The following is a 24,442-nucleotide window of genomic DNA, read 5'->3' on the forward strand; positions in this document are numbered from 1 at the left end:
AGAGTAAAACCCACTTGAGATAAATACCAAATAATATTTTCTCCCATCGTGTTCAAGGGCGGTAACTATAAACAGGAATGAATAAAGTGCACTCTCCGACTCTCAGCAATGACAGGAAAACCATAGCACTGCAGCGATGGAAGATCCTGAAACAGGTGCCCTTTGTTAATAATTGATAATGCAAATGTCTAACGCCATGCAGGAACAGTGATTAATATCCGAGTTATAACTTGAAGTGGATTTGTTTCCACGTTATGCACATGGTAACAATCAGACAATAAGTTTAACACGAGAGTTTAGTGTTATACAAGGTTATTTAAAATAGTATACGAAAATGTACGAAGCACATATTACTTCCCCACAACCACATACTCTAAACACTATGCCTCATCAGTCACTCAATTTTAGATTTAATGATTTATTTTATGATATATGGTACTCTGTGTATAAATGTACATGCATGCTTTGTGTCTTTGATATATGATTGTGATAGTCGGTTAAAAAGCTCTACAGAGTTTGTGTTGACTTGTTGATTGTATATAGTACCGACTTTACTAAAATAAAATTTACTTAGATCTATTTACTATTGTTAAGAAAAGGAGAAATTTGAGTTTATTGCTGGACCTGAGGGATCAAACCCATGACCCTTGCAATATTATCTGACGACTTAGCTAATGTAATTTACAGTTGTAGTGATAGAGAATTTTGAAGTTATGATAAGAATGTAATACACGGTTAGTAACTATTTTCCTGAATGATTATTGCAGGCATTGACAGGCAGCCGCTCATCTGAGACTCGTACTAGTGATGGCTCAATTCGAAGATTTTCCGGTTACGGTCTGCTGAAGACGGAGAAGTTATCAATGACGCCAGAGGGTAGTGTGTGGTATCAATATACGGCACCCAGTCAACCAGGATTCGCTATGTCTGTGAGGTGAGGGGTTTATGAATCACTGATTTTAGGTTTTATCTCTGCAAATATGTACCTTGATGGCATAAATTGTTTATGGTCCAATAATTTTTTTCATATTTGTTGAACAAAGAAGCAAAGGAGAAAGCTTGGCTAGAGCACTATGAAAGGCTCCTAAATGTGGAATTTGACTAGGACCCTGAACACCTCACCGATGAACCACTTATCCCAATCACGATTGATATGGTGAAAAAGTCATCTCCAAGATGAAGTTGGGTAAAGCAGCTGGACCATCGGGAATAGTAGTGGAGATGATCAGAGCCTCAGGTGACACAGGTGTATCCATGATCCCTGACCTTGCATCCTCAATCGTACTTGATGGCAAGGTCCCCACTGACTGGGAGTAGAGCTTCATTGTCTGCCTCTACAAGAGCAAGGGTGATGCTCTGGACAGGGGCAACTACCGTGGACTTAAACTGACAGAACAAGTCATGAAAGTCCTGGAGAGGATTGTGGACAGCCTCATTAGGCAGTTGGTGACAATCAATGACTCCCAGTTTGGCTTCGTCCCTGGCAGAGGTACAACTGACACAATATTTGTTGTTTGGCAGCTGCAAGAAAAAAATCTTACAGTAAACAAACGGCTCTATATGGCATTCGTGGACCTCGAAAAGGCATTTGACCGTGTTCCTCGGAAGGTATTCTGGTGGGCATTGCGAAAACTTGGTGTGGAAGAGTGGATTGTACGTCTGGTGCAGGGGATGTATGCAAATGCCTGTAGCTGTGTCCGCGTTGGTGATGGCTACAGTGAAGAGTTTGCTATGAAGGTCGGAGTCATCAGGGGTCAGTACTCAGCCCTCTGCTTTCCATCAACATGCCCGAGGCTCTTTCACACAATTTTGCATTGAAGTTCCCTGGAAGGATCTGTATGCAGATGACCTGGTTATCATTGCTGACTCATTGGATGAATGTTTCAAGAGGCTCCTGACTTGGAAAGAGGCTATGGAAAGGAAAGGACTGAGAGTGAATGCGGGCAAAACCAAGATCATGATCTGCGGTACGGGTCTTGACCTACTTCAGGACTCAGGCAGCTTACCATGTGCTGTCTGTCGTACAGGTGTAGGCAGCAATGGTATTTTCTGCAATGGCTGCAAGCACTGGATGCACAAGAAATGCAGTGGGCTCATGCACTTGTTTGTGGACCCTGACTTTAGATGCTCAAGATGCAGGGGAACAGCTCGTCCTCTTAACGGCAAGCCGCAGAGTGATTTCCAAGTTCGTCTGGACAAGTTGGAGGTTGTAGGTTCCTTCTGCTACCTCAGAGACATGCTTTCCGAAGTTGGTGTCTGTGACCTCGCGACCACTACGTGTGTGAAAACCGCTTGGAGGAAGTTCAAGGAGCTGCTACCAGTCCTGACATCATGCCACCTGTCATACAAGACCTGTGGTTGAGTGTATAACACTTGTGTATGGAGCGCTATGCTCAATGCCAGTGAGACCTGGGCACTGACCAAGCCAAATCTTCATCACCTACAGTGCAATGACAGGGCCATGATAAGACAGATCTGCAACATCAAGCCTGAGACTCCGCTGGTATGTCCATGTTGCCAGATCCAGCAGTGCAGTCAAGTGCACTCAAAACATACAAGTTCCTGGTAGGCATAGAGTTGGTCAGCCAATATGCTATCATGGAGAGAGCTGACGGAGAAAGATTGAAGAGAATGGAAGCTCTCTACTGCCGACCCTCATGACCGGAATAAATGAAAATCTGAGGTGAGATTTGCCATGTGTGCAGCCAGCCAGACATCTGCACGTAAATTAAAATGAACGGACAACAACTAACATTGAGGTTAGAGGAGCAGGAAATGTCACAACAGGTTTAAATTTATGCTAGAACCTCAGGTTTGATGTCATGGATTGGGCATTTGATATATTGTATGCTACGGTGTTTACTCTGATCTGCTAAGTTAAGTTATTTTTGTGGATACATTTATCTCCCTTATCATACGGAAATCTGCCTCTAGCTCACAGCAAATAATGTCATATTGCTTACAATTTAAATAACAATTTGTGTTGATACCTAAGGTTTATTATGCATGTATATAGGTAAATATATCCTATGAGCCTCATCCTAGACTGCGAATCGTGTTTCCTTCATGAGATTTCCCAATCCTACACTCTTACTAATGAATAATTCTATTTATACCACCATTTCCTCCAGAGATTTGCACTCTCTCATACAAAGTGGAAATACATCAGACAGTTTCTTGATGGATTCATTGAATCTCCAGCAGAATTTGTATTAATTACTGTTTTCCATAATTTAGATTTTGCTACAGTACTATAAGAGTTTTCCATAATAGGCCCATTTAATAGTAGGTGTCTGGGTGTAGCGCAGGGGTAGTGCACTCACTTTCCATCTCAATTTGAGACCCGGGTTTGATCCTCATTACCAGTAATGATGGACACTAGGGTTTTATCTGGCTTCCTCTGACACCAGTGACCTCCTTACACAAACATGTGCAAAACTCATACCAAGGACCCTCTTCAGCTTATGTAGTCAGAAATTACCAGGGGTGGGGGTGGGGGAGGTTACTAATTGCTGTCATGGCCAGGGGTCTGTTCTCAGATGCTCTGGGTTCACGGGAGCAAAATCTGCTACAATTGCAGAGAAGTGTCTTGATCACGTGAATTTCCTTGATGAATTATTGAATTTCCCTCCTGGTATAGATTTTAATTCACTCTCAATTCCTCACATAGGGGAATAATAAATATCACTTCACAATCATCGTAAATTTGTTATTTAGTTTTTTTTTATTACACATGTTCATTTTAAATGGGTTTGTTATAAGCATGTTTTGCTGTTCATTTATGAACTGTCATAGATAACTCCATTATGGAAAACTGTAATACATGGCTGCAGTACAGTTTTTTTCATAATGTTCTGGACTGATTTTCTGGAGGGTCAGTAATAATTTTATTATCGCTTAGGTAAGCCAGACTGAGCCATCCAGTTCGTAATTAATGTATATACTTTTGATTTTACTGTGTTCATGATGATCAGGTAATGTAAAGAAATAGCAAACTTAATATGTCTAGCAGATTTTAAAACTTCAAATCAATTAGCTTAAGGGTTTTTTATACTGGAATCACCTTGTCTGTCCGTCCGTCCGTAGACATCATTTGTCCACGACCAGAGGATATCTTTAACACTAAAGAACAGATTTCATTAAAACTTTATGTATATCTTAATATATTAATAATGAAGTTGGTCACCTGCTATTTTGATTGAGATTATTAGCATTTAAGGAAGTTATGGATTTTTTGATGGGGAGGAGATTATTTAGCATTTAAGGAAGTTATGGATTTTTTGATGGGGAGGAGATTATTTAGCATTTAAGGAAGTTATGGATTCTTTGATGGGGAGGAGATTATTTAGTATTTAAGGAAGTTATGGATTTTTTGATGGGGAGGAGATTATTTAGCATTTAAGGAAGTTATGGATTTTTTGATGGGGAGGAGATTATTTAGCATTTAAGGAAGTTATGGATTTTTTGATGGGGAGGAGATTATTTAGCATTTAAGGAAGTTATGGATTTTTTGATGGGGAGGAGATTATTTAGTATTTAAGGAAGTTATGGATTTTTTGATGGGGAGGAGATTATTTAGCATTTAAGGAAGTTATGGATTTTTTGATGGGGAGGGGATTATATATTTAGCATTTAAGGAAGTTATGGATTTTTTGATGGGGAGGAGATTATTTAGCATTTAAGGAAGTTATGGATTTTTTGATGGGGAGGAGATTATTTAGCATTTAAGGAAGTTATGGATTTTTTGATGGGGAGGAGATTATTTAGCATTTAAGGAAGTTATGGATTTTTTGATGGGGAGGAGATTATTTAGCATTTAAGGAAGTTATGGATTTTTTGATGGGGAGGGGATTATATATTTAGCATTTAAGGAAGTTATGGATTTTTTGATGGGGAGGAGATTATTTAGCATTTAAGGAAGTTATGGATTTTTTGATGGGGAGGAGATTATTTAGCATTTAAGGAAGTTATGGATTTTTTGATGGGGAGGGTGTTATGGTGTCCTTTTCCAGAGTACATCTTAAAAACCATTTATTCAATGAGCACAAATTCAGTATTTTCCACCATTCAATGTGCCCTGCTTGGGGTATTAGCCCCATAAGCATGCTTAGGACAATTCTAGTTTAAATAGATTTAAATTAATTTGTTATTGAAGACTTAACATTAATGATATTGACTTTCTTTTTAGGCATTTACCAGGAACCATTGATGCCAGCACATTGTTAGGATTTAACAACACTGGGAATGTTTGTGAGTAGTTAGGATTTAACAATACTGAGAATGTTTGTGAGTAGTTAGGATTTAACAATACTGAGAATGTTTGTGAGTAGTTAGGATTTAACAATACTCGGAATGTTTTGAGTACAGTTGTTAGGATTTAACAACACTGAGAATGTTTGTGAGTAGTTAGGATTTAACAATACTGAGAATGTTTGTGAGTTGTTAGGATTTAACAATACTGAGAATGTTTGTGAGTACACACTGTTAGGATTTAACAATACTCGGAATGTTTTTGAGTACAGTTGTTAGGATTTAACAATACTGACAATGTTTGCGAGTAGTTAGGATTTAACAACACTGAGAATGTTTGCGAGTTGTCAGGATTTAACAATACTGAGAATGTTTGTGAGTTGTTAGGATTTAACAATACTGAGAATGTTTGTGAGTAGTTAGGATTTAACAACACTGAGAATGTTTGTGAGTACACACTGTTAGGATTTAACAATACTGAGAATGTGAGTAGTTAGGATTTAACAATACTGAGAATGTTTGTGAGTTGTCAGGATTTAACAATACTGAGAATGTTTGTGAGTTGTTAGGATTTAACAACACTGAGAATGTTTGTGAGTACACACTGTTAGGATTTAACAATACTGAGAATGTTTGTGAGTTGTTCGGATTTAACAATACTGAGAATGTTTGTGAGTTGTTAGGATTTAACAATACTGAGAATGTTTGTGAGTTGTTAGGATTTAACAATACTGAGAATGTTTGAGAGTACACACTGTTAGGATTTAACAATACTGAGAATGTTTGTGAGTACACACTGTTAGGATTTAACAATACTGAGAATGTTTGTGAGTTGTTAGGATTTAACAATACTGAGAATGCTTGTGGATACACACTGTTAGGATTTAACAATACTGAGAATGTTTGTGAGTTGTTAGGATTTAACAATACTGAGAATGTTTGTGAGTACACACTGTTAGGATTTAACAATACTGAGAATGTTTGTGAGTTGTTAGGATTTAACAACACTGAGAATGCTTGTGAGTTGTTAGGAATAACAATACTGAGAATGTTTGTGAGTACACACTGTTAGGATTTAACAATACTGAGAATGTTTGTGAGTTGTTAGGATTTAACAACACTGAGAATGTTTGAGTAGTCAGGATTTAACAATACTGAGAATGTTTGTGAGTAGTCAGGATTTAACAATACTGAGAATGTTTGTGAGTTGTCAGGATTTAACAATACTGAGAATGCTTGTGAGTATAGGTTTGTCCTGGATGTAGATCTATAGAGCTGACTGGTCTGAAAAACAAGATGGACATGCAGCTTAAATTTTTTGATGGAATCTATTTTGACCTAAACGGTGCAATATGATGCATATAACCCTTCTTCCCCCCCCCCCCCCCCCCCAAACCCCTTTGTTTTAATGTATTAGACAAAATATGCATGACATTTTACTTATAGGTCATCCATCACAAATGTTCTGTTATGTTGGTTTCATTCCATCTTGTCCATTCATATCTCCGTACTTACGTTTTGTCTGGAAATTGTCTCCGACACGTACTGTTCATTTCATTTTTATGAGAATTTGTGGAAATGTTTTAAATCACATAAACCTGTGCACCTGGTATTTCCAGATTGATTTTTTTGATTTCAGGTGTTTGGCCTGCAGAAGAAGTAATGACTGATTACTGTTTAAAAAACTCAGAACAATTCAGGTAAGGTAATTCAAAAAACTCAGAACAATTCAGGTAAGGTAATTCAAAAAACTCAGAACAATTCAGGTAAGGTAATTCAAAAAACTCAGAACAATTCAGGTAAGGTAATTCAAATGTTTTGTTTGTATTGTGATGTTTTACACAGATTTGGCATTATTTCAGCCAGATTTCACTTTTATTGCCACTACACAAACTGTGCCAATGTCCATTGTTCTTCCGTCAATTTGAAAGTCATGTTACGAAAGTCACTGCTTGTATTCCTATTATCAGACAAAACATTGATTTCTCAAACAATTATTACTACATGTAATTTAACAGATGAGGGGACAGATCAATGATTCCTCAAAATTGCATCCAAGGACAAATGTCAGAGTAAAACTAACCAAAGATAGATGTTGGAAGACTTCAGAGAAATAGTGCAGATAGATTAGATAGATTTGGACTATTGAAGATTTAAAATTTGACAGTGAAAGTAGAATAATTGGCATTCAGTCTACTGATTAGGGATAGGCAGCTAAAGTCATCACGCCATGCTCTAAGATGAGTATGCACTTGGAGCACCATAACACCTCACACTAACTGCACCTCACATTAAGAGCACCTTACATTAAGAGCACCTTACACTAATTGCATATCACACTAATTGCACCTTACACTAATTGTATATCACACTAATTGCACCTTACACTAAGAACACCATGCATCAAGAGCACCTTACATTAAGAGCACCTTACACTAATTGCATATCACACTAATTGCACCTTACACTAATTGCACCTTACACTAACTGCACCTTACACTAATTGCACCTTACACTAAGAACATCATGCATCAAGAGCACCTTACACTACATCTCATACCAAGTGTACCTCCCACTAATTGCACCTTACACTGAAAGCACCATGCACTAAGAACACCTTGTATTAATAGAACCAGGCACTGTGGGCACCATGCAACACATATCAAGACCTTTACATACTTGTATCAACACTTTGTGCAAGTTACATTCCTTGTCCGCCATCTTGTGGTGAAAAAATCATACTCCCCTACATTGGCCTTTGTAATTTTCTGATTTGTAGCTTTGACATTTGTTATTTTTTTCATCAACTACAATAGGGTGGGGCAACCATAAACTTTTAAGTACACTTAATAATCATATCTCTATATTTATATTACAAATCGCATTCTCCTCTATGAACCAACCAATTTCAGCATGCGACACAATCCGTTCATATTAACTATGAACGGATTATGAACTAGTTTAAACACGTGACTGAGAGAGCGTAATGATTTGAAAAATACAACAAATCTCCCAAATCACACCTCGTATTAAGATTGTGAACTTACATGAATTATCATCCCAATCTTGTGGTCTCCTAACTCCAAAATACAGTGCACCATGCACTATTGATAAAAGGCAGGGTAAGACGAAGTGTGATGTCATGTCTATGGTTTGACGTACGTCACAATATAACTGTGACATAGGCGGATCTTAGGAGTTCGTTCTATGCAATAAAATATTTCATGACTTATATAGAAGCAATGTAAAGAGACAGTGATTTAGTAAATTGATATAAATATAAGAATTGAACAGCACTTTTAAGCTGTTCATGGTCAATATGAACGTATTTGGATTTGAGGCAAATTCTCTGTGAATTGCTAGCGGGATTCACAGAATTTGCATCAAATCCAAATCCGTTCATATTGAGCATAAACAGCTCAAAAGTGCTGTTCAATTCTTAAATAGATCACAGTTGTAATCTCTTATATTTGGTAAAAAAGGAAAAGTTGGCTTTCCAACAACTGACTCTACAAAGGGACATAACTCACATTGAATATTAAGAAGTGGAAACTTAAGATCAGGGACACTAGTAAATTGTATTTGACAACCTGGACAGAGTTTTTGAAATCAGTTGTTGGGTTGATGACATTGGTGCTGGATTGATGACATTGTCGATGATGCTGGAGATGAAACCTTTAAATTTGGTAGCTTTGATATGTAGCGTGGTGAATGCTGCTCTTGTTTTGTAGGGACTGCTCAGTTTGTGAGTTAGGAGGGGGTATGACATGCTTGGCTGGGCTTGCTGTGAGTTATCAATATGCTTGTATAATGTTAAATATGATTGTAAACTGTTGAATATAATTGTGCATATATTTTTACACATTTTATTTCAAAACGTCTAGCATGGTAAAAATGTCTTATTCAAGGTTGCAGCACGCACATATATGCCTAACATAGATTAATTCATTGTTTACATCATATCAAATGCTTTGAAATAAGTGTCCGTAATTTTTCAGCAAATTTATGAATTAAAGGTAAAAGAAACATTCATGTAAAGTTTGGTCACTGCGACGTGTTTATATGATGGACAGGATTTTTTACCTCTCCTCATTAGTTGCTATCCACTCATTTTTACCATTTTAGCTGGCCATCGTATCCAAAGCAACCAGTGTGCTAATAAGTGATGGGAATGAAGACTCTGTCGAAAGTAAGATCTGTAAAATTTACTTGAATGTATTATCTTAAGGTAGATCTATACTCGGCCTTAAATCGACTCAATCATGACAAAATTGTCTTTACAAGATAAATATATATTCCAGTAATAGATAGACATTGAAAAATATATATGTTGACTTGCTATTTTCATTGTTATTGCTTCTCAAAAGTAAGCACCCCATCAACATTAAGGAAAATGCACTCCTCCTTCTTTATTTTTCTTAATAATTATTATTTCCCCAAACAAATGGGCTGTAATAAGCAACAGACCATATACCCTTTATTTAATGATATGTAATCATTTATTCTAATAAATTGGAATAGATATTTTCATAATGTATACTTTGTGAGCCCAAACATGTTAAAAGAAATACTGTAGGAAATACCATTTGACGTCAATATTGATCTTTTCCCTAATTTTTATGGACTAAACCTTGAATTAATTGTTTTTAATTTACAGATTATTATCTTAGAATAAGGATTCGAGTAAGAAAATCATATGTTGACGTGTTATTTTAGAAGCTATCAGCTCTACAACAAGTACACCCCTCCCTAAAATCTTGAAAAATTATACATTATCATATCTTTGTAAGACGTTAAATTTGAGCATATTTACAACCTTGGATAATAATTTGAACTATGCTAAACTATAACTATTATAAGATACACGTGGTTTACAATTAAATTTTACATTTTATCTGGAAAAAAATTCTAGAGAAGGCTTTGCACAATATAAATGTAAAACGAAAGTAACAAACTGAATTTCAATGATTTTGCTTAAATATGATTAATGCATATATGTACGTATAATGTGTGATATATTTTATATACTGAGACAAAGTTTTATATGAATCTCTACAGGTCATGAAATCATTTACATGTACATAAATTGGATGTATGTACATGTACACCACTTACGCTGGTCTAAGTAGATGCAATATCAATAAGGAACTAATAGATGCCGTCCCAATAATTTTGAAAAAGGAGAGGATGAGGGAAAAATTACCTTCATGACGTTCGGTGAAATAAAACAAATTATTTGCAGCTGATCTTTGAAGCTTGCGTCAATATCGGTAACATTGTAGCAGCGAACACAACTACGATATCTGTGGTCACTGGAGCAGCGAAGTGTGAACTTTTCTTTTTACACGAGCGTACCATGTATTTGTTGATGAAAATTTGGAACCTATTCTAACCTGGATCCAAACAAAAGAAATATTATCATGATGCTCGTGGAAATCTGAATTGGTCTGACCTCCACCTTTCCCATCTGTCTCCCCCACTTTCTGATACCCCGCAATTCCATATGTTGAACATTAGGATCATAGTAAAACTTTTACATACATGAATAGTCAGTGTACACTGAATGGTTCACAGACATGTACAATGTAATTGACACAACCCCATCCACTATGTTTGTTCTCCAACCGATTTTTTTCTAAAGCTATAATCATCTCCATTCCCCCCCCCCCCCTTTTAAAAAAAAAAACCCCACAAAATCTCAACTTAAGATTTTACTGATAAGAAGATAAGAACACTCAGGAAGGAATTGATATCGGATATTCATATCTCGTATCGCCATGTGAAAATTAAATGGATATCGTTAAAATATCACATTTCGGAAAACGGAAGCGTGGTTCTGCATTTACATTTGATTGTGACGTAGGCCGAGTATAGGTCTGAAAAGAAAAGGTCTGTTTTTGAAAATGTGCTCTCTACAAATAAGCACCTATGGTTGTATACCCAGTATTTTTATATCTGTACTGAGACAAATAAAACGTAAATGAAGCAAACGCTTGCCGTGAAGCAATCTCTGACTTAGCATCTTACAAGACGTTATCTTTTGCAGATCTTAATGTTATACTCAGTCATCAAGACAACCAGTCGCAATTTGATAACACAAAAGTTTCTTCAAGGTAAATTTTAGTTTATTACAGTAAGGTCTTAATTAGAAATGTTAACCCCATTTGCGACCCTATAACTTTGATCTATAGTTAAAAGTAGGGAATATGTGTAATTTTTTACCAAAAGTGTATTCACTTTTGATGAGTAATTTGATATGCCTTTTGATATCTTTTTTCTGAGCATTGTCAATATGATTAAATACATGTACATAAAACATTGATTTTGCAATGCTTGTACTTTGAAAATAGATTTCTTTTGAGAAGATGTAGCAAGACCTTTTTAGCTCACCTGAGCTGAAAGCTCAAGTGAGCTTTTCTGATTGCCTGTTGTCCGTCTGTCTGTAAACATTTTACATTTTCAACTTCTTCTCCAGAACCACTTCGTAAATTTCAACCAAACTTGCCAAAAAGCATCCTTGGGTGAAGGTCTTTCAAATTTGTTCAAATGAAGGGCCATGCCCCTTTCGAAGGGGATATAATCACAAAAATAGGGTGTGGCAATTTAAAAATCTTCTTCTCAAGAACCACTGTGCTGGAAGGGCTGAAATTTACATGAAAGCTGCCTGACATAGTGCAGATTCAAGTTTGTAAAGATCATGACCCCTAGGGTAGGATGGGGCCACAATTGGGAATCAAAGTTTTACATACAAATATATAGGGAAAATCTTTTGAAGAACAATTGGGCCAAAGAAATTTACATTTGCCTGAAAGCTTTCTAATGCAGTGCAGATTCAAGTTTGTAAAAATCGTGGCCCTCAGGGGTAAGTTGGGGCCACAAGGGGGATCAAAGTTTTACATGCAGATATATAGGGGAAATCTTTAAATATTGGCCAAGGTGACTCAGGTGAGCGATGTTGCCCATGGGCCTCTTGTTTGGTTTGTAGTAGTGAGGTAGGGGAATTTTAGCAAGGTCATTCAAAATGGGGATACGAACAAAGATAACTAGTTCTAATTGTAACGGGGACCGTTACAGATGTTCCCCAAACCTCCCCCAATTAAAAAGTGATGTCCTTGTGAATCTATAGGAAAAAATCATTTTATTTTAGCCTTTAATTACATGTAGTACGTTCAATATGGTCATTTCAGTACCAAGAAATGAAAGAAAGTGTTGCACGTGCATACACGCGCACGCGTGTATGATTCTGAATTTTTGTTGATGTCGTTCAACAGGCATTTGTATCATATACCCACAGTATGAATTTCATAACGTTTCCACCAAATATAAGGAAGTTAAAGCGATTTTAAAATCGTCCAATCAGAATTCAGCACACGTGCATGCACGTGCTGAGCAGTAATTCTAACCACAGCAATTTGTAAGGAGTACCAAGATACATCTAAACCCCTAATATGAATAGAATTTGATGAAAAACAAAAACGTTATCGTCCTTTAAAAATTGAACATTTAAAAAACGTTGCACGCGCATGCGCGTGTGCGTTGGCATTTTTTGTTACACCAACATATAGATACACATATTGTCTACATATGCTGTGAATATCATCTCATTCGCTTCATAAATAAGATAGTTACAAACGTTTTAGTATTATCCAATCAAAATGAAGCGCACGTGCATGCGCGTGCAAATTGGTAATTTTGACCATGTAAATCAGTTAAGGGTCTCAATATCTACCTATGATATGAATTTCAAGCCATTTCAATGAACAACAAAAAAGTTAGACTGATTCCAAAGTTAGCGTACAAATTTTGTAATGCGCGTGCTGACAAAATAACTATTATATTTCATATGTACAAATGATATACTATCATCCTATTTAGGTTTTATATCGCTTCCTTCAATATTCTGATTTTCCATTTTTTGTACCAAAATTGCAATGCACGTGCGCGCGCGTGCATGCACGTGCAAACAAAATGACTATCACTATGCACATCTACAAACGTTATACTATCATCCTGGAAAGTTTCATATCGATCCCTTTTGTAGTTTCTGAGAACACTACCGGACAAAAAAGTACCAGAGAAAAAGAATGATAATAATAACTAGACACGATCTCGTTGCGAGCAACGAGTAGGTCTTCCGTCTGATTTGTTGATGCACTCGGAGTTAAGACACTTAACTCTTTAGACACTTTAGATATAATCAATTTTTCATATCATAAGCTTCTGAAGCAAAGTTGCGGTGAAATTCGTTTGAAATTCGACTCTCCAGGCGAGCCATAAGGCCCGAGGGCATATTTCATGATGTCATTTGTTAGCCCTCTATAGACTCAACAACTTTAGTTCTATATGTCTTTACAAAATATTTACCTGTAAAAAGTTATTGAGATCGACCGATATCGACAAAAAATCGACTCTACAGGCGAGCCATTAGGACCATAGGCCTATTTCTTGATATCAATCGATAGATCTCGATAAACTGAACAACTTTTGTTCAATATGTCCTTACAAAATATTTACCAGTTACAAGTTTTTGAAATCGACTGATATCGACAAAAATCGACTCTACAGGCGAGCCATGAGGCCCACAGACCCATTTTTTGATATTGATCGATAGGTTATGACACATTGAACAACTTTTGTTCAATAATGCTTTTCAAAAAATATGTCGTTTTAAAGATATGAGGCGTGAAATATTTACGATTTTGGCCCTTAAAATCTCTAATTACGTAACATATGACCTACTTTTTGATTTGATAAGATCAAGCTCGTTGAGATGAACATTTCCGCTTCTACAACTTATTATAAAATATTAATAGTTTCTGAGATATTCTCAAAAACATTTGGACCCTTCTGAACCCCTAATTTAAAGGGCCAGCCCGTTTTGCTTGATATCGTAAGAAAGGCTTTGTCATTTTAAACATTTTTTGCTCAACAAGTATTCAGAAATTCTTTACCGTTCTCGAGTTATCTCTACAAGAAATATTTAGGGGCCAAACTGTAGCTCCCTAACGGGGCCACATAGGGAAAAAACGAAATGTACATATTGTTTACATTATCATTCTGAACAACTTTTGTTCAATAATGCTTTTCAAAATATTTGTCGTTTTCAAGATATGAGGCGTCAATTATTTATGATTTTGGCCCTTAAAATCCCTTATTACGTAACATATGACCTACTTTTTGATTTGATAAGAACAAGCTCGTTTAGATGAACATTTCCGCTTCAATGACTTATTACAAAATATTAATAGTTTCTGAGATATTCTCATAAACCTTTGGACCCTTCTGGGCCCCTAATTTAAAGGGTCAGCCCCTTTTGCTTGATATCGTAAGAAAGGTCATGACATTTCAAACATTTTTTGTTCAACAAGTATTTAGAAATTCTTTACCGTTCTCGAGTTATTTCTAGAAGTAATTTTTAGGGGCCAAACTGTAGTTCCCTAACGGGGCCACATAGGGTAAAAACGAAATATGCATATTGTTCAGATCATCATTCTGAACAACTTTTGTTCTTTATTGCTTTTCAAAATATTTGTCGTTTTCGAGATACAAGGGGTAAAAAAATTATGGTTTTGGCCCTTAAAATCCCTTATTACGTAACATATGACCTAAATTTTTATATGAATAGATTTGGATTGTTGAGATGAACATTTTTTGTTCTTTGACTTATACCAAAATATTAACGATTTTTGAGATATTTGATCTAGACTTTGAGCCCTTCTAGATCCCTAATTTAAGGGGCTAGCCCCTAAATCTTGATATTTTCGAAAAGATCTCGTAAATGTGCACAACTTTTGTTCTACATGTCTTAACAAAATATTTGCAAGAAAAAAGATATTGGAGATCAAAGGTCAAAAATTGCCGAAATCGGCGAAAATTTTTGGCATCCATTTTTTCAGGTCCAGGCGAGCGTTTAGGCAAATCGCCTCCGGTAAAATTGAATCCCCCACAAATCTTCTAAAATGTTTACTCTATCTTGTGTAGAAATTTCAAGACTCTAGGTTCAAAAGTAACGGAGGAGATGTGTGGACAACAAGGCCCTTCAAAAAGTCACTAAAAGAGAGATAACTCCTGACCGGAAGTGACGTCAAGCACGAAATTTTGCAAGCAAAGTCTCGTCACCAAAAGACATCTTTCCTGAAAATTTCGTGAAAATCGATCGAGAAATGGCTGAGAAAAACGCGTGTACTACCAAGGAAAATAATAATAATAATGAAGAAGAAGAACGCGAAGAATAATAGTAAGGTCTTCCGCAGGAGACGGAAGACCTTAATAATAATAATAATAAGAAACAGAGTAAAAACAATATGTTCCCAAACTTTGTTTGGGGAACATAATTATTCATTATAACGTGCTGGCATTGAAATATTGTTTTATACTGATAATCTGAACTAAGAATACTCACAGGAATAGTCAATGTACATCTTTACAGAATTAAAGAAAATAATCCAACTCTGAAGTGTATACTATCTTACCAAAATCTTCATTTAGTTTGTGAAGTAAATTACTGATAAAATCTTTTCCAAAGTTCACAACTGTTTGTAAATGTACCTCAGTTTAATGAGCTCCTGCCTTGTAGACTCATTCGCTGGGGTGGTGACACTAAACATGAGGACTTGGAGGGAAGATTTGATTTTGTCCTTTGTGCAGACTGGTGAGTAAATCCCTCTCTGTGGTCTTGTTAAACACTTTGTCGACTAAGCTGTGATGTGCAACACTTTGTTGACTAAACTGTGATGTGCAACACTTTGTCGACTAAGCTGTGATGTGCAACACTTTGTCGACTAAGCTGTGATGTGCAGCACTTTGTCGACTAAGCTGTGATGTGCAACACTTTGTCGACTAAGCTGTGATGTGCAAGCCATAAAAAGAAGAAGGAATACTGTAGACAGTTTTATCTTGTACATGTTGTGTTCTCTGTTGATGATTTTGAATCTTTTGTGATTTTATTGTTTTACAGTCTGTTCTTTGATGATGGCAGAGCTGATCTAGCAGACTTGATATTTGATATCCTTAAACCTAATGTAAGTTTAAATCTTTGATATCCTTAAACCTAATGTAAGTTTAAATCTTTGATATCCTTAATCCTAATGTAAGTTTAAATCTTTGATATCCTTAATCCTAATGTAAGTTTAAATCTTTGATATCTTTAAACCTAATGTAAGTTTAATTCTTTGATATCCTTAATCCTAATGTATAGATTATTTCGTATTCCAGTTTTTAGTTGATTTGGGTATGAGATCATTACTATTTATCATATCATATAACACTTTGGAACAGTTTAAATCTTTGATATCCTTAATCCTAATGTAAGTTTAAATCTTTGATATCCTTAATCCTAATGTAAGTTTAAATCTTTGATATCCTTAAACCTAATGTAAGTTTAAATCTTTGATATCCTTAAACCCAATATTACTGTAGATTCCTTATTTTACGTGAGTACTTATTATCGTGAAATGACTCATATACTTCAAATTGCGTTGAAATAAATTTGCGAGTGCTCTGTTGATCAAGTGTTTTTGCATGTATTTTAGCAATATAAAAATAAAAGCGAGAAATATTTTTTCTCGAGTGATGTTTCTCGCAAAATTATGCGATAATAAATTCCTCACGTATATTTAGGAATTTACAGTATGTAAGTTTAAACATAACCATCCTCAAAAGTTAGCTTTATGAATAACAAGAGGTACTGTGAGCAATGCTCACGAAGAATACCCCCCGCTTACCCCAATCTCCAAAAGGGTGTTGGTAATAGGTATAAACTACCTCTTTTCTGAGTGTAAAAAACAAATGGCATGACAAACCGAACCATATTGCTACTTCGATGTCTAGTGCGTGTGACCTTTGACCTTTTGACCCCAAAATCGATAGGGAACATCTTCATCCCATGGGTAGTCCATATGTATGATATGGTGATGGTAGGTGGAAAGGATAATGCTTTAGAGCCCGGAAACCATTGCGTATACAGACGGACGGACGGACAGACGGACAACCCGATTCCAGTATACCCCCCCCCCCCACAGCTTGTTGGGGGGGGGGGGGGGGGGGGGGGGGTGTATAATAATGTAATTGAAAAGAAGAACATTTTATTTGGTTTAGCATGAAACCGTTTAAAGGAAAAAAGTATTTTCATATGTATATTTTAAATGAAGAATTGAAATATTCTTAAAAGAAATCTGGAGCTCAGTGTGTTTTTGGTGAGCTATATTAAGCTTTTTGTACTTATCAATAAATTCAACTTTGAACTTTTCATTTCTCCCATGGTAGTAATTAGTGCTACTGAAATTCTGCAAAATTAAAGAAGAGTAATTTGATTTAATCAAATGAATAATAAAAACTTCTCATATTGTTTGTGTATATAGAGAGTTTTTGTCACCATTTTTCACTTGAAATGTTAGGAAATTGTAAATTATGTAAATTCTGTTTTCTCTCGAGTTGCCTCAGATGGAGACTCCTTCTCTCACCAGAGGGCGCTTTACACAAGTTTCACTACACCTCTGTTAACACTTGGAAAATAGTTTCTGCATCACATCACCATTATGATATAAACAATCTTATTCTCTACCTAGAGTTATTGTTCCTTTTCTCTCTTTATAAAAGTTCAGGCAATTGTCACAACCCACTGGCACATTCATAAGCATGCCTTTACCATTTCATAAAGAACATAAAGCATCCAGCTGTTTGTCTCTTATTTTTAATTCCATGTTGACATTAAATTTCCATCATTGAATGCCCTACACTCATAAGTGTATTATACAAAGTAGTTCCAAATTCAGGGTCAGAAAACAGCTATTTTCAAAAGTTTACAGTAATAAGCAATTTGATGGCACAAAAAGTATTTCATAATATGACCAAATATTTAGTTTAAAATATAAATGATGTATGCAAGAAACTTTAAAAGGTTTTTCTAAAAAAGCTATTGACAGTGTAGTGCCTGTGGTGCAGGGAAATATTGGCAGAAAATACTCCAGTGTGCTGACAGATGTCCCAGTTCACAATTATCCCCAACTGTAAACATACCGTAAACCAAGACTGAATCTTTGGAGACCCCAACATGTGTGTGCATGTTCCTGAGTGAATGTATTAATTTCTCTTTGTATGAACTAAGAATATGATTTTATGCTTAGTAAATTTTTTGTCAATTTTGCAACAGGGCAAAGCCATCATATATGCTCCACATAGAGGCCCCACATTTGAATCCTTCAGAGATCTAGCCCAGAAACAGTTCCATGTAGATGCTCAGGAAAAGTACAGCCCCGAGGTCTGGGATCTGCACTGCAAGGTATGATGGGATACATTTTTGTGTAGCTGCAGACCTGCAGCTCTCTGGTCCCAATATTTTCCCAGAGAGCTACAGATCTGCAGCTAAAGTTTGTGTTGTTTGTAAAGCACAGTGACATTCAGGGAGAAAATCTTACATGCATGTGAAAATCCAACTGTCAAACAAATATGAAAGTCATCTTGACCCCTGGTACTGTGAGTGGAGATGAAATGTTCGTCATATCAGGAAGAAAGAACACCCCAGAGTCATCATCATATACAAAAATGTATCTGCACCTTTCTGTCTGAATCAGTATATTTATAGGTGACAGTTAATTTTCTAAATGTCTTTGGAAACACATTGTACACTAACTGCCCCCAATCATTTGATGAAGAGATTAAACCATTCACCATTGTAACTTTCTGACATAAGAATAATTCATTTTTCTTTCTCACAGCTGGTGGCTAATTCACTCATGTAATATTCAATATCTTTGTTCATGTCAGTGTTGTGAAATTAAAATTCCAAGAAAACAGAAAATTCTGCCTTGAAGTGTGATCATTCTTAATTTATGCACTCAATGTCTCTAGGTTTCTGGTGAAAAAACTTTCAAGTATTTTGAATTTTGTAAAACATTAAGTTCTTTTTGCTCCTTTTGTACATTGCATGCATTTAAATTGGAAAAATTACCCAAATTTAATTAAATGAAATTCAGTAAAAATTCCAACTTATGATGCCATTTCATAAAATCAAAATTTAGAATGTTTTATTTACATTTATAAAGGTGAGAAAATGTAAAATGATAACCACATTGTATGTATTGCTTAAAAAGTTCACTCTTTAATATATAGATGGATTCCTACAAATGGTTTTGCATTAATTATTACATCACACTTAAATCAACTGAAATTGGCACTGCAAACATCTCTGACCTTTCTCTCCGAGATTTATTTTGTGAATAAAACATCTGGGACATTTGTGGCTTATAATAGTAAACACTGAGCGACAGATTGAATTCATGTAGAGCCATTTTAGGAATATTCTGTTTTGTATCTGTATAATGTATTCCAGTTCTAAAATCATTTACCACAAGGTTTTCCTGTATGCCTGTAGTGTCTTCATACAAAAGTGCATCGGAATTACTCATTTCTCTTTAAACAACATACATGTAATAGCCAAAAAAAAAAAAAAATGAAAATGTCACAATTTCTCATTTAAATAGTGATAATATATTTAGAACCTTTCTGGAATAATGTTATTACAGTTATCAGCATATATTTACATGTTCCTCCATATTTAGAAGCGCGGTATTGATGTGGTAAATATAACGTGGTATTTTTCATGCTTTGCTTGATTTGTCCTTTGTTTATTACAAGGAAGTTGATGATACCATATTCTCTATTTCCCAGTTCATCTCCGAGTTCATTTTTCGTTTTAAATATTTTGAATTGAAGATCGTAGATATGGGGGGTTTTTTTCCAGTCAGTCTGTCCAAATTTTAACCCTTGATCATAATATTTTGATTATTGAAATTCAAAGTGTAGGCTAAAAGTTGAATTTGCCATTAATAGACTTTGCCAAAGTCAGGAATGTGGTGTTGCACACACACAAGTTGTTTATAATGAGTGAGTCAAGGTCAATGACAATTAATGAAAGTAAAATAAGTATGGACAGAACAGTTGAAATCTGAATAGCAAATAGACTTATAATGAGATCAAGAACTGCATAATTAAATAGGAAGGAAATAGATTTGATTCAATTCTTGATACCCATTAATGAAGATATGTATTAAGTGTGTTTTGAAATACCAAAGTCCTTATTCTGACAATACGACATCACAATGATGTGAAACCACCTTCATGAACAAATACTTTTTTACCAGGATACTACCGCTTGAAGCCCCATTGATTCTTCATTTATAATCAAAGATATAGTTGAGTGTCAAATCACTGTATAAACGGGTGAAGATGGCAGTGATGAACCTCATAAATTCTATATAGAAACAAAATTAAGAGTAGGCAAACAAGGACCCCTGGACATACCAGAGGTAGGATCTGGTGCTCGCCTTGAGCTCTACATCTTTATCAGATAAATGGAGTGATCAGTAGTCAAAATCAGGGTGTAACGAGCGGTCTAAGAATGGGTGTGAAACACGTCAGACAGCATCTAACCCCAAACAGATTGTATTAATAAATTATTGGTATCTTATGGAAAGCAGAGGTTGTAAGGAATACATTTAGCTAAGGTTTTTCAAGAAAACAAAGTGATGCTGGTTTCACATGTTCCTATCAGTAAATAAAGTGCAAGAATTCATCAAACTTGTGAAAAAGTAGAAATTAAAAGTTACTTTCATCATACTCTAAATGATGTCATAGGACTACTTGAAATAAAGACATTGATAGACATTGAATTAATACTGGTACTGCTTATCCTCACATCCTTTATTTAATCAGTTCCATTCAGTGATGTATCACATCTTTGTGTAAAACTTATTTTATGTGATGATGTAATTGGGTTACTTCTTGAAATTCTTACTAGACTCAAAACGTCACATTACTTTTTTGTGTTAGGGCCGCTTTTTGGCAACTTCACCCCCCCCCCCCCCCCCATCCAACATTCCTCTATATAATAAAGGTGTCACCACGTGACCTAATATCGTAACAAATAGTACACCACTTTGTCATTGCATTATGTAAGAAGTACATGTATGTGCGCCACAACTTCATCACGTGGTCTTATATTTGAATTACACAACAGCGCCACCATGTGTTCTAATAGAAGTATGACATGGTGTCATCTAATCTCGGCAGAGATTCGGCTTGGCTGAATATTTGGACTGACGCCTTCATACATTTACTTTCAGCTTCAGCCGGTTCTAGCAATTATTGTGCACTTAGGTGACACTGCTGTTCGCTTCAAATAAGTTACTTGACTATTATACCAAATCTTTTTCACTATTAATGCTGCATTACTTACCGTCTAAGTATGTGAATTCCATAAAATAAACTATTACCAAATTTTCTGTTGAAATGATAACTTCCATGGCGCAATATTTTATCTCCCGAAATTGAAGAGTTTCTATAGAGTTGCTATAGTTTGTTCTTTAAATTAGCGATATACAAGACGGTATGTGGAGAAACAATGTATCAGTAACTAGACAATACAGACTATAGGAACTCTTCAATTTCAGGAGATAAACTATTGTGCCAGGGAAGTTATCATTTGAACGGAAAATTTAGTAATTCTTTTCAATTTAGGATGTTCATACCTAGACGGTAAGCAATGCAAAATTAATAGTGATAGAGAGTTAGTTTAACAGTCAAATCACTTATTTGAAACGAACAGCAGTGTCATTTCCAGACATGAATTATGAAGGACTGCTCCGAGATTCGGTGAAGGCGTTAGTCCAAATATTCAGCCGAGCCGAATCTCAACCGAGATTAGGTGTCATCATGTGACCATATAGCTCAAGTATGCAACTTCGTCACCACATGATCGCCATGTGGTGGGGTGTGTTGCGTGAATTCAGTGGGGTCTGATGGAAAGCAGACATATATATGTTTCTGTTGAAAGAAATATTTCTACTTCAGAACGGTTGCATTCTTGGTCATCTCACGCACATGTGCTCCTGTGGGGGTCCTAAAGGACACACATACTGCATAAGATAGGATTCCTCGATCATATTGTAAAATCAATTTTTGATTTTTAACCCACCTACCTCCAACCCCAAATTCAAATCTTATTTTGATAGGTCTTCAATGAATGAAATTAGTTCCTTATTGTAATTTACATCTGGGCAGTTTAGTAAAGCATTTGAAATCGTGGATTTGTTCATCCCCCCCCCTCCCCAAGTGTGTGGGGGGGACACCAAAAAAAAAAACACCCCCAAAAATATTAAGTTAACGACAATTAGATCTGCTGTTGATCTCTGTTTCAGATGAAGATGAATGAAAGTGGAATATATGACGAGAATATACATTTTCCACTTCTGATGACTTTAACTAAACACAGCTGACGTCACATGCTGCGGTCAACTACTGTCTGTGATATTAAGAATTCCAAAAATTCATATCATACATGTGCGTCCAAGTTTTGCTGATTTGACATGCTGTACTGCGTGTGTATATTCTGTATGTCAGTGTGTTGTAACATAAAATATAACATTTTAAAAAGTCCTCTCGGTCTTTTTTTTTTTTTTTTTTTTTTTTGCAAGGTCTTAAGATTTCTGGCTGTGACGCAGAGCATACAGTTTCTATTGGTTTTAACCACAAACTGGATCCAGTTGCTCGGAAGCTAATTCATGAAATCTTCAATGTTTGTCTCAAAATGTACTTGTGGTAGGTGTTTTGTGAACACAAATGGCTACATGACGCGGTGATGGTGGAGGTTTAAAAACGATCTTTTGAGGTGTGTACTTCAGGCTGATAATCGATATGTCTGTTGTTGTTTTTTTTAACACGCTTCTGTGTAAGAGAGAGCACCATTAGAGTGTTTGTCGACACATAGAAAAGGGAACAAAAATTCATCGGATTATAATCTTCCGCTGAAACACCTACGCTGTTTGATGTCGATATTTCTTGAAAGGGAGAAGGTTAAAATTCCTTTGGATAAAATTAGATGTGATTAAAGTAGATGAATGTCTGAATTAAGATTTTAATTAATGCGCTAAGAAGAAAGTGACAACAATTGTTATTAAACAAGTTGACGTTTAAAGTCGATGAACTTTTTGAAGTGGCGAACAATTTTCAACACGTTCTATAATGGCGTCATATTAATGCGTAGGAAAACTATAAAATCTTTTCTCAGTTCTGTGCTTTCAGATGTTTGTCTGTGTTTATTTACATCATATAGTGCATTATTATACGGTAATTAAAATATTCCATCTGGCGCCCAACATTTTGAGTTTAATTGCACATCATTCTGGACTTATATAGTAATTACATGTATATCTATTCTGAGAATTCAATTTTTTGAATTTTCAATCATTAAGGATTTTTTCGTAGCTAAACTTCAAAGACGATTTTCATGCAGAAGGTGGGCTTAATATAGAGTTTTAATCATTTCCATAATTGTCAAACATCAACACGCCTTTGCTTCGTTTGTGTGCTTGTTGATTTACGTCCTATTCAAGAATTTTTCACTTTTGTAGAGACGTCACCAGATTTTAGGTCTTTGTTAGACACAAAAAGGGAAAAATGTGTTGATTGATACGACATCAAATATAACTAAGATTACATGTATGCGTGCGCACGCGAAGGAAGTACACATTTTCTCAGACCTTTCCAGAAATTGGAGAATTTTACGATAATATTTTCTTATGAAATCAATATGCAACTATCGAAATTGATTTATTGCAATATTTACAGTGTTTGTAGAAGAAATGAGATATTTATGATTTCTTAGAATGATACAGTGGTTGTAGAAGAAATGAGAAATTTACGATTTCTTAGAATGATACAGTGGTTGGAAACTTGTACATATATTGTTATATGTAAATCTGGTGATCATGATAAAAATTCAGTAGTCTTACAACAATTAAGAAATGAAGCATGTCAACGCTACAAATGTTAAAAACGGACACAGGGTCCGCCGTTGTAAGTTTTTTTTTCAATTTGAAATCTGCATGTGGGAAAAACTGGTAAAATAATTAAAAGACATGTAGATTAAATGATTTTCCCCAACATACGGAAAACCTGTAATAATGTGGTGAATGTTAAAAGATTGGAATAAAAGCACCAAGTAGGGCGACAGACAGACAGAAAAATAATGTGTTCGGGTACAAAACATCCCGAACAGAAAAAGAGGCCAATAAACTATAGCAATGACTCTATTCCAGCCAGTAAACTATAGCAATGACTCTATTCCAGACAATAAACTATAGCAATGACTATTCCAGACAATAAACTATAGCAATGACTCTATTCCAGACAATAA

At 35.6% G+C, this 24,442-nt stretch overlaps 1 protein-coding gene across 1 annotated transcript; it reads left to right on the forward strand.

Moving 5' to 3' along the window:
* The first annotated feature begins 41 nt into the window (after nt 1–41).
* On the forward strand, nt 42–22,683 carry LOC125650743 (calmodulin-lysine N-methyltransferase-like). Its single transcript, XM_048879272.2, has 11 exons — nt 42–155; nt 768–934; nt 5,189–5,250; nt 6,890–6,950; nt 8,982–9,036; nt 9,376–9,439; nt 11,297–11,363; nt 15,827–15,901; nt 16,208–16,271; nt 18,401–18,529; nt 22,446–22,683. Exons 1-11 carry the CDS (start codon nt 78–80, stop codon nt 22,521–22,523), a joined length of 900 nt encoding a protein of 299 aa, XP_048735229.1. The 5' UTR covers nt 42–77; the 3' UTR covers nt 22,524–22,683.
* Nucleotides 22,684–24,442: the final 1,759 nt, after the last annotated feature.

This window comes from Ostrea edulis, chromosome 5, assembly GCF_947568905.1.
Source record: "Ostrea edulis chromosome 5, xbOstEdul1.1, whole genome shotgun sequence".
Lineage (NCBI taxonomy): Eukaryota > Metazoa > Mollusca > Bivalvia > Ostreida > Ostreidae > Ostrea > Ostrea edulis.

What these genes read in the sequence shown, in the direction of transcription:
- LOC125650743 (XM_048879272.2), top strand. Translation starts at nt 78, where the DNA reads ATGAATAAAGTGCACTCTCCGACTCTCAGCAATGACAGGAAAACCATA. An exon ending in GATGGAAGATCCTGAAACAG is followed by an intron (nt 156 to 767) that starts GTGCCCTTTGTT and finishes TGATTATTGCAG; the next exon opens with GCATTGACAGGCAGCCGCTC. An exon ending in AAAAACTCAGAACAATTCAG is followed by an intron (nt 6,951 to 8,981) that starts GTAAGGTAATTC and finishes CTTGTTTTGTAG; the next exon opens with GGACTGCTCAGTTTGTGAGT.